The sequence below is a fragment of the Prionailurus viverrinus genome, chromosome A1, assembly GCF_022837055.1.
Source record: "Prionailurus viverrinus isolate Anna chromosome A1, UM_Priviv_1.0, whole genome shotgun sequence".
In the NCBI taxonomy this organism is placed as follows: Eukaryota; Metazoa; Chordata; class Mammalia; order Carnivora; family Felidae; genus Prionailurus; species Prionailurus viverrinus.
The window spans coordinates 174,147,055-174,158,167 of record NC_062561.1 but is presented as its reverse complement, the minus strand read 5'-3'; the positions used below and the strand labels follow the sequence as shown (position 1 = coordinate 174,158,167).

The 11,113-nt window shown below is 37.1% G+C and overlaps 1 protein-coding gene across 9 annotated transcripts in view; it reads left to right on the top strand.

Annotated features, from left to right (window-relative positions):
• Positions 1 to 11,113, top strand: part of NSD1 (nuclear receptor binding SET domain protein 1) — a 144,567-nt gene that overhangs the window by 105,029 nt on the left and 28,425 nt on the right. For all 9 annotated transcript variants that reach the window (XM_047858512.1, XM_047858477.1, XM_047858486.1 and 6 more), the window contains 2 exons: positions 5,310 to 5,510; positions 6,825 to 7,004. In XM_047858512.1, coding sequence (XP_047714468.1) covers positions 5,310 to 5,510; positions 6,825 to 7,004 — 381 coding nt within the window. The remainder of the gene's footprint in view (positions 1 to 5,309; positions 5,511 to 6,824; positions 7,005 to 11,113) is intronic.

The following is an 11,113-nucleotide window of genomic DNA, read 5'->3' as shown; positions in this document are numbered from 1 at the left end:
GACCTTGAGATCATGACCTGAGCCGAAGTCGGACGCCCAACCGACCAAGTCACCGAGGCGCCCCAACTTGTGTCTTTAAATAAGTGGCTCTGGGGCGCCTGGGTGGCGCAGTCGGTTAAGCGTCCGACTTCAGCCAGCTCACGATCTCGCGGTCCGGGAGTTCGAGCCCCGCGTCAGGCTCTGGGTTGATGGCTCGGAGCCTGGAGCCTGTTTCCGATTCTGTGTCTCCCTCTCTCTCTGCCCCTCTCCCGTTCATGCTCTGTCTCTCTCTGTCCCAAAAATAAATAAACGTTGAAAAAAAAAATTAAAAAAAAAAATAAGTGGCTCTGTCACATTGAGTTATCTCATCTTTCTGCCACTACTTTTAGTAGCGTGTGAATGAAAGCTGGAAGACAAGATAGCTGTGGGTCATTTTGTCCCTGCATGGTGGGCTTTTTGATCATTATGGAAAATAGTGCCATCCAGCCCTGTAAATGAAATTTAGAAAAAAATGTTTTGGTATGTGCATATCTCTTATCCTAGTCTTAGAGCTTCTTGCCTTTTGTGCAAATGATCCAGTTTTGCTAGTCTTACCTTTTTTTTCTTAATATTTTATTTTATTTTTTAAAGAGAGAGAGTACGAGCAAGAGAGGGGCAGAGGGAGAGGGAGATAGAATCTGAAGAAGACTCCAGGCTCTGAGCTGTCAGCACAGAGCCCAACACGGGGCTCAAACTCCTGAACCGCAAGATCATGACCTGAGCCGAAGTTGGACGCTTAACCAACTGAGCCACACAGGCACCCCACTGGTCTTATCTTTATTATAATGTGATATTCTCTGACCAAGTTAAGGCAAAACTATTTTTTTTTAAGTTAGCCTCACTGAAGTATAATTTACCTACTATGAAATGCACTCATTTTCATGTATGTTTTGATAGGTTTTGATAAAATTTATATACACCTATGTAACCACAACCATGGAGAAGATTTAGAACATTTCCATCACTTCAGAAGGTTCTCTTGTACTTATTACAGTTAATCCTTATGCTCCTCTCTCCCCCAAATCTTATTTCAGGCAAATAATGATCTGCTTTCTGGTACTACACATTAAATTTATCCCTTTTAAGGTTTTCATATATATAAGTGGAACAAAACATATATAGTTTTTTTGTGTCTGGCTCCATATAACGTTTTTGATGCTCATCTATGTTAATGTGTGTATCAGTAGTTTATTCTCTGTCTTAAAATAGTTTATTGAGGTATAGTTGATGCACAATAAACTGCACAAAGTGTAGTTTGATATGTTTTGACATATATATGTCTGTATGTGTATATAACACCTTGTGAAACCATCCCTCAGCGTAGTTAATTTGAGATTCTTTTTTTTTTTTTTTTGAACGTTTATTTATTTTTGGGACAGAGAGAGACAGAGCATGAACGGGGGAGGGGCAGAGAGAGAGGGAGACACAGAATCGGAAACAGGCTCCAGGCTCTGAGCCATCAGCCCAGAGCCTGATGCGGGGCTCGAACTCCCGGACCGCGAGATCGTGACCTGGCTGAAGTCGGATGCTTAACCGACTGCGCCACCCAGGCGCCCCTTAATTTGAGATTCAACAATATTGTTGCAGGTTCATTCCTTTTTATTGCTGGGTAGTATGCCATTGTATGGATATATCACAGGTGGTTTATTCATTCATCTATTGATATACATTTGGGTTGTTCTCAGGTTGGGGTATTACTAATAAAGCTGCTGTGAACATTCAAGTCTTTGGATGGACACATTTTCTTTTTACTTGTGTAAATACGTAAGGGTGGAATGGCATGGTAGGTATATGTTTAATTTTTAAAGAAACATTCAAACTGTATTCCAAAGTGTTTGTACCATTTTAAATTTTCATCAGTAATGCATGAGAGTTTCAGTTCTTTCACATCTTCATCAACACTTGGTATTGTCAGTCTTTTTAAATTTAGCCCTTCTGACAGATGTATCATGGTATCTCATTGTGATTTTATTTTTAAATATTTATTTTGAGAGAGAAAGAGCAAGCGTGTGCACACGTGCTCAAGGAGGGGCAGAGGGAGGGAGAGAGAATGCTAAGCAGGTTCCACCCTGTTAGCACAGAGCCTGATGCAGGGCTTGATCCTATGAATCGTGAGGTCATAACCTCAGCCGAAATCAAGAATCATATTCTTAATCCACTGAGCCACCCAGGTGCCTTCTCATTGTTATTTTAATGTGTATTTCTTTCTTTCTTTTCTTTCTTTTCTTTAATGTTTATTTATTTTTGAGAGAGCCAGAGACAGAATGCAAGTGGGTTAAGGGCAGAGAGAGAGGGAGACAGAGAATCCAAAGCAGGCTCCAGGCTCCGAGCTGTCAGCACAGAGCCCAACGTGGGGCTCGAACCCATGAGCTGTGAGATTATGACCTGAGCTGAAGTCGGACGCTCAACCGACTGAGCCACCAAGGTGCCCCTTAATGTGCATTTCTTAATGATGAATGGTATTGTGTATCTTTTTTGTTTTTGTTTATATATATATATTTTTTTTTTAATAATTTTTTTACTGTTCATTTTTGAGAGAGAGTACAAGCAGGGATGGGGCAGAGAGGATGGTTACAGAGGATCCAAAGTGGGCTGTGCACTGACAGCATGGCTCAAAGTCAGAAACCATAAGATAATGACGTGAGCTGACATGAGACGCTCAACCAACTGAACCACATGTGCCCCTGTGCATCCTAATGTGCTTTTTGACTTCTTGGTGAAGTGTCCATTCAGATCTTTTTTTTTTTTTTTTTTTTTTTTTTTTGTTTGTTTATTTTCTTACTTCTGAGTTTTAAGAGCCCGTTGTATATATTCTGGGCACAAGTTCTTTATCTGATACATACTTCTAAAATTATTCTACCAATCTGTGGGTTGGTCTTTCATTTCCTTAATGGTGTCTTTTGAAGAGCAGTTTGTAATTTTCATGAAATTCAGTTTATTAGTTTGTTCTTTTTAGAGATTTTGCTTTGGTGTCATATTGAATAAATCTTGCATAATCCAGTGTCACAAAACTTTTCTTTGTTTTCTAATGAAAATTTTACAGTTTTAGGTTTCATATTTAGGTCTATGGTCTAGTTTGAATCAATTTTTGTATAGGACATGAGGTAAAGAGTTATTTTTGAGGGTAGGAAATTTTACTCCGGTTTTAGTAAAGACGAATAGAGTAAGAATAAAGGAGTCATTTCTTACCCTATTTTCCTAATAGGGAGTGACTGTCCCGTAATTCAGGTTATTCTAATCTAATATTGGCTGTGAGTTACTTGGTATTAGACAGTAAGTAGTTTGCTTCTTTCCAAATGCATAATTAAAAATTTTTCCTAAAATCATAATTAGTTGGGTAAACTTACTATTTATAGGTGAGATGGGCTATTTTAATGAGCTTCTATTTCCAGCAAGTGTCAGAGGCAAGTTCAGATGTGTCTTTCAAGCCTGAGCTTTTTCCTTTACATTGTATTGCTTCTCAGAGAGAGGTGGATTTTTTTTTTTTTCTTTTCTTAAACTTTGTATTACAGAAATCCTCAGACACTCAGGGTACCTGGGTAGCTCACTCAGTTAAGCATGTGACTTTGGCTCAGATCATGATCTCACTGCTTGTGAATTGGAGCTTGCTTCGAATTCTGTGTTTCTCTCTCTCTCTCTCTCTCTCTCTCTCTCTCTCTCTCTGCCCCTCCCCCACTCTCGCTGTTTCTCTCTCAAAAACATTAAAAAAGAAGGAAAAGAAAGAAATCCTCAGACATTTATAAAAGTAGAACAGTGTAAGGATTCCCCCCGTATTCATCACTTAGCTTCAGTACTTCTTGGTGTTCTACCTCTGTTTACCCATGTATTTCAAAAGGTGTAACAGTTACTACTTAAAGATATATATCTAATGTGTAGCAAAATTATACAGCACCCAGTCTCATTTAAAATTTTTCCACTTTGTTTCAGAGATGTCTTTTTATAGTGTTTGAATCAAGATCCAGATAAGGTTTTCTTTATTTTTTGATATGTCTCTTAATTTCTCTTAATCTACAACATTACTACTCCCACCCTATTTTTAAGTGTCATTTATTTGTTGAGACAATGGTGATTGGTCTTGCTCAGTTTTCCACATTGTAAATTTGGTTGATTGCATCTTTGAGGTGTCCTTTTAACTTCTTCCTCTATCTCTTCCATATTTCCTGGAAACTTGTAGTTAGATCTAGAGGCTGAATTAATTTTAGGTCAGTTTTCTTCTGGCAGGAATGCTTTGTACGTAATGTGTAGTTCCTATTGTGTCACATTAGCAAGCAAACATTGTCAAGATTTTCTCAGTAGTGATTGATTGTTCAGTGGGTTCACGTTGTCATCCTAATCAGTCTCTTAGAAAGTTCTTTACTGTGATATCGTGATTTATACTAAGAACTGTGTATTTTGGTCTTTAGTTTATGGCACAGAGCTCCCAAGACCTTGGTGTCTCCTAAGGGGTGAGAGTGATAAAGATGTCCTTTGTGTGCATTTTATTATGTTAATGAAAGACACACCTAAGGATGGGGGCTTGATTGCCAGAAGAACCCATCCTGATTAGAGGGCTAGAACTTTCATTCCTAGCCCCCTAATCTCTAGCCAGGAAAAAGGGCCGGAGGTTGAATTACTGGCCAGTGGTTTAATCCGCCATGCCTATGCAATGAAATCTCCATCAAAACCTAAAAGGGTGGTTTTCAGAGAGCTTCTGAATGATTGGTGAACATGTGGAGATTAAGAAGAAAGTGGTGCCTCTTGGAGAGGGCATGAAAGCTCCATACCCTTTCCTCATATCTTGCCCTATTCGTCTCTTCCATTTAGCTGTTCATGAGTTACAACCTTTTGTAATAAACCGGTGATCCAGTAAATAAATAAAAATCTTTTTCTGTGAGCCATTTTAGCAAACTAATCAAACCTGAGGAAGACAGGGTCATGAGAACCTCTGATATATAGCCAGTCAGAAGTATAGGTGACAACCTGGACTTGAGAGTGGCATCTGAAGTTGAGGATGGGGCAGTCATGTAGAACTGAGTCCTTAATCTGTGGGATATGATGTTATTGCCAGGTATATAGTCTCAGAATTAAGTTGAATTGTAAGATACCTAGCTGGTGTTGGAGAATTGCTTGGTGGTATGGGAACTACCCTTCCCGCTCCCCCCCACCCACGCACACACATACTCACACGCATACACACACCCCATATTGGAACTTAGTACAGAATTGTGTACTTACAAACTTTCATCTAATGCTTTAGCATTGGATGAACTCTTAAATTGGTGTTAATTTATTACTTTATTTCGGTTTCCCAGGAATCCATACCTGTTTTGTTTGTAAGCAGAGTGGGGAAGATGTTAAAAGGTGCCTTTTGCCCTTGTGTGGAAAGTTTTACCATGAAGAGTGTGTCCAGAAGTATCCACCCACTGTTATGCAGAACAAGGGCTTCCGGTGCTCCCTCCACATCTGTATAACCTGCCATGCTGCTAATCCAGCCAGTGTTTCTGCATCTAAAGGTATGAGTTTCTCACATGGACCAGTCTAATTGTAGAACCTCGATTTCATTGGCAGTGTGTATTTCCAGGTGCTAACTGGCATCTCTTCGTGGCCTCTCTAGCTTTTGTCAAGAGTGTCAGCATTTTATGTGAGAGAGAGGAGAATAATGGACTAGTCTAGCAGTTCCCACATTGTATTCTGTGGAGCCCTAATGTTATGTGGTGGTTTGAAATATTTCGATTTCTTAGTTTGAGAAAATATTGTGCTACATGCCTTTCTCCCCCTACTCCATTAGACCAAAGTGTATTATTCGTTTCCTATGGACCCTTTATATCTATGGTTGTCAGATGTGATATCATTCAGACATGAATTTAGGGTAGAATTGAGGTTTTTGTTTTGTGTTGGTTTATTTTTTTTTAAATGGAAACTTCTATCCTAAAACCTCTTTCCTGCATTATAGTAAGATTGAGAGCTAAAGTTTCCAAAACTGCCTATAGTTCCAGGTAAATTCAAGTTTTTAGGTCTGTTCTCATTGGGAAAACAATCATTTATTTCTGTTCAATAATAGTAGGGTCTGTTACTAATTTTCCCAAGCCAAATATTGTGTCTCTACTATTAAATGCTTGTGTGCCCACAGAGCCCTCATTTCTCCCATAGGGGATTGAGGAGGAAAAACGTAGCAGTGTTTTGCCTTTGCTTTTAATTAGACTGGCAGTACCTTTTGTAATATGATTCCTTGGACTTACAGATCTCCTCACTCTTAAGTACAGTAATTTAACTTGCTTGATCAAAATTACAGTTTAACCATCAGTTTACCTTCCCATTTTTAGTTGCTATTGTAGATTACATTTAAATGATTTGCTAATGGTTTCTATTTGGTGTGATACATGTTAGAGGACATATTTTATCTGGAAGGGGTTCATTCACCTTAAAGTTCCGGCTTTAAGAATCACATAGTACCAAGCAATATTATTTATTAGTCTTTCTCTCTCCCAGCTGGCCTTCTTTCTGATTGTGCACATCCCTTCTATTTAGTTTGAGGCTGATTCCAGGTTTCCTAAGAGTCTAGGCAATGGATTATATAGGGTTTTTCTTGGTGAGGCAGGCTCACTTAATAGTCGTGAGATCTGACTCTTTGTGGCAACTTATCACATAGCTCCCATCTGAGCTTTTCATAGTGAATTATGTGTTTTATCATCCCTTGTCCTAGTAGTGTTTCCTTCTATTAGTGACATTTTCTCAGTGCTGACAAAGATTTCAGTAACTCGTGTTGTTTTATATTTAATCTCTTTGTTTTTTGTCTGCTACTCTGGTTTTCCTGCTTGTCATTTTAGGTCGTCTGATGCGCTGTGTCCGCTGCCCTGTGGCATACCATGCCAATGACTTTTGCCTGGCTGCTGGGTCCAAGATCCTTGCATCTAATAGTATCATCTGCCCTAATCACTTTACACCTCGGCGGGGCTGCCGAAATCATGAGCATGTTAACGTTAGCTGGTGTTTTGTATGCTCAGAAGGTAAGACATGACTGCTTAATGTATGAATAGTCTAAAAAGAGGTTAATACAATATTTTAAGTGCAACAAAAATCATTTTCTTCACATTGTTAGTAGAGAAAATATTGGGATGTAATGTCTTGAACTTAGGATAACATAGCAGAACTTTTAAACTTGTTTTTTTTTCCCTGATAAGGGAGAGGTTTTATTTTGTTACTTTGAATAATGACCTTATTTTCATTAAAATGATAAATGAAACAAAGAGAAAGATAAGGCAAAGGAAATAGAATCACCCTTGGAAAATGGGGGAATGTGATCAAACAGTACAAACTTCCAGTTAGAAGATTGGTAAGTTTGTGGACTTAATGTACACCACGGTAACTATAGTGACTAATACTGTATTGCATATTTGCAAGTTGCTAAAGAGAGTAGGTCTTAAAAGTTCTCACTACCACCAAAAAGAAAAAATTATAATTATGTGAGATGTTTGATGTGTTCCCTAACCTTAGTTGGGCAATCATTTCACAGTATATACATCTAGTCATTTTGTTGTACACTTTATACACAATGTTATATGTTAAATAAACTGGAGGTAAGGAATAATAATTAATAAATAAATAATCCCAAATCGTCCCAAGTTCCACCATCAGAAAAAATCATTACTTAATTTTAAGTGATACTACATAAGACATTTGTGCATATAAGCAGATAGCAGGGGTATATATCTAGATAGAAATAGTTCTAGAAGATGGTATTATATTGTACAATTGTGTTTCTTTTTTGTTAAATCGTTTATTCATGAATATAAAAGGAAAGTGAAGGAATTTATGAACATCTATTAAGTATTTCTTAACTGTTAGAGGTATTCCTAAAAGTTCTTCTAAAGTGGAAGAAAAATAAATTTTATATCTTTATATTTTTTTTCTTCAACTTAAAACATACTTCTTTGATAGAATTAGTGTTAAGCTTCTACATTTTCTTTCAATTCCTCACAGCCTGATTTTTGCTAGTTATTGTAAGTGGATGGTTTAGTAATCATCACTACTCTATTTACTGTGGTGCTTATAATTCTGATTTCCTTATTTTAATTTTTCTCTTGGTTGACTAAACTTCTAGGAGCACCCAGAGGTGCTTATTTCTCTGCTTGAGGCTATCCATCATTTGCTTCTATACTAGAAGCATGTGTTGGGTTGCTATAAAACAGGATATGTGTTCTTTTTCTAAGACTGTTGTGGACATTGCTTCACTGTTTTTTCTGTTGATGGTGACACCAGTTCTCATGTAGTTTCTTCATTACTTTTCAAATTGACTAAATTTTATTGATTAGTAATTTAGGGGGAACAATTTCTCTCACTTTTCTGTTTTTTTAATACTTATTGGCTATGCAATTTCATGAAAACTTGGCTGGTTATGAACATTCTGGGGACTCATTTAAAAAGTCAGTATGTCTAATTGAATGAACATCCCTCTTGAGAAATTTGGATATATACTAAATAGTGCTAAAGTCATAGAAGAAGGTTTTTCAACTGCTTTATATGATTGAAGTGGTCAATTTGGACTTTTTGTGCTCTTAGAAGATTCATGTAACATGACAATTTAAGGAAAAGATACACTTAGAGGACATGGTTTGTATCCTCAAACCATTCTATGCTGCTAATATAGAATAAACAAAAAGCACGTTAAGTGCAGTTACAAATAAAGAGGGAAGCCTTTGGGGTAGAGATGTTTTAATTCACAAAGAGGACATTCTTTTTGTTCTTCTAATACCTGCTCCTTATAAACACTGTCTTGTGAACACTGCTGCCTATTTATTATACCACTCTTCTTTTGTTTAGAAGAAAGTTAAAGACAAGAGTTTGGTATTTAATAGCTTTTAAATATAACATTCTGGGGGCACCCAGGTGGCTCAGTCAGTTAAGCATTCGACTCTTGATGTCAGCTCACACCACGATCTCACAGTTCGTGGGATGGAGCCCCACATCAGGCTCTACACTGAAAGCGTGGAGCTTGCTTGGGATTCCCTCCCTCCCTCCCTCTCTCTCTCTCTCTCTCTCTCTCTCTCTCCCTCCCCCTCCCTCCCTCCCTCCCTCCCTCCCCCTCCCTCCTTCTCCCTCTCTCTCCCTCCCTCCCTCCCTCCCCCCCCCCACCCCTCTCCCACTTGCTAAGTCTCTCTCAAAATAAATAATCTTTAAATACAACATTCTGTAATTCTACTCTTAGAATAAAAACAGGTGTCTGGGAGGCTGAAGTGTAGGCTCCAAAAGTTTTCCACATTTCTTGGAGATAGGACGATGAAACAGTTTCAACATTAGACCATTTCTAACTCCAGAGTGGGATGAAATGAATAAAAGCGAGAGTGCCCATGTGATAGCATTCCTAACATGGAGCATCCTAACTGAAAAGCTACTGAATCCATTAATGGATATACATAATGGTAACTGAGTTTCCGAGAAAACTTAGTAGCTGCAACAGTAGCAGCTTTCAAAGTGTAGGCCCTTTCAGAGGCTTCCATGAAATCATAACTCTTTTCATAATAATAATAGTAAGATACTACTTGCCGTTTATAATTTGTTGACATTTACACTGATGGTTCAAAACTAGTGGTGGGTAAAACTGCTGCACCTAATAGAAATCAAGGCAGTGGCTCTAAACCATATAAGTAGACGCAGTCCCTTGTGTTCTGTGTCACCACACACTCTCAGTTTTTTTAAAAAAAGTTTCACACAAGACTATTCTTATATAATAATCATTAATTTTATCGAATATCAATCCTCAGGTGAACATTGTTTTTAATATTCTGTATTATAAAATGGGAAGTGCATATAAAGTGGTTCTTTTGTATACTGATGGTTATCTTAAGTTAAAGCACTCATGCAGTTGAGTTGCAGTCTGAACTAGCTGCCTTGTTCATGGAATGCCAGTTTTAGTTGTAAGAATTACTGTGACAAACCATGGCTCTTCACACTTGAATATTCGTCAGACATTTTCTTGAAAATGGATAAAAGTGAGCCTGTTTTCAAGGAAAACACACAGACAGAAGTCGTTGCCAGTGATAAAACTTGAGCTCTTAAGTGAAAATTAGAATTTGGAAAACTGGTAACTATCACCCTGAAGCTTAACAGCTTTTTAGTATTGTGAAACCCTCATGATATGAATAACTGATATTATAATAGTATATAATGAAATAGATCAACATTTGGAAGATCTACCTAATTCAGCAAACTAGTATTTTCCATATGACCAATGTGCAATGTGCACATTAAAAAGTTAAAAACCATGCATATATAAAAGATCCATTCAAAGTGCAAGACAGATCAATGAATTTTAATGTAGTAGTACTAAAAGTTGAAATTATTTCAGATTTGACATTGCAACTAAAGTCTACCCTGTGGAGTTTTAGTGTATAGATAGTATCAAAGAAGGAATTTGTATAGGTCTTGAACAAGTTACTAAAATAGTCCTTTTTTATAAGTATTTATCTGAGAAAGAACAGATTTTCTTCATGTGCCTCAACCAAACAGCGTATTGCAATGAATTCAGTTTAAAATATTTGTAAAAATGTGAAACACTGAGCCCCGTTAACATATATTATGGAAAATAGTTATTTTTTTTACAAAATTTATATTAATAGAATTTGATATTTTTAAATGAATTAGTAAATATTTAAAAATTTTCTTAATTTTGATTTCTGTTTAGTAAATATACATATTTTTAGCTTACATGAACAAAATTTATTTTGGGATCTCCAAGAATATAAAGTTGTCGTGAGGCCAGAAAGCCTGAGACCTGCTAGACACGAACATATATTTTGCTAAGGCTTTACCCTCACTAACTCTTCAGGACAAGACTTGGAGTTATATGTTTGAGTCTAGCATGTTTGAAGCATCCTCATTTGTGGCCTTAAGGTATTTATTATATTCCATAAATATGATTCCTCTTTACCTAAAATTCTTTACAGTCTGTAACCATGAGGACTTCAGCTTCAGACATATAAATTGAATCACTTTAAGTGAAAATCTTTAGGAAGTGAAAATTCCTTGTCATTGCAATATATGTAATTATCCTGGTGTCTGAAAACCTCAATGGAGAAAGAACATACCTTTAACTGAATTTTAGGGCAACAAATCACTT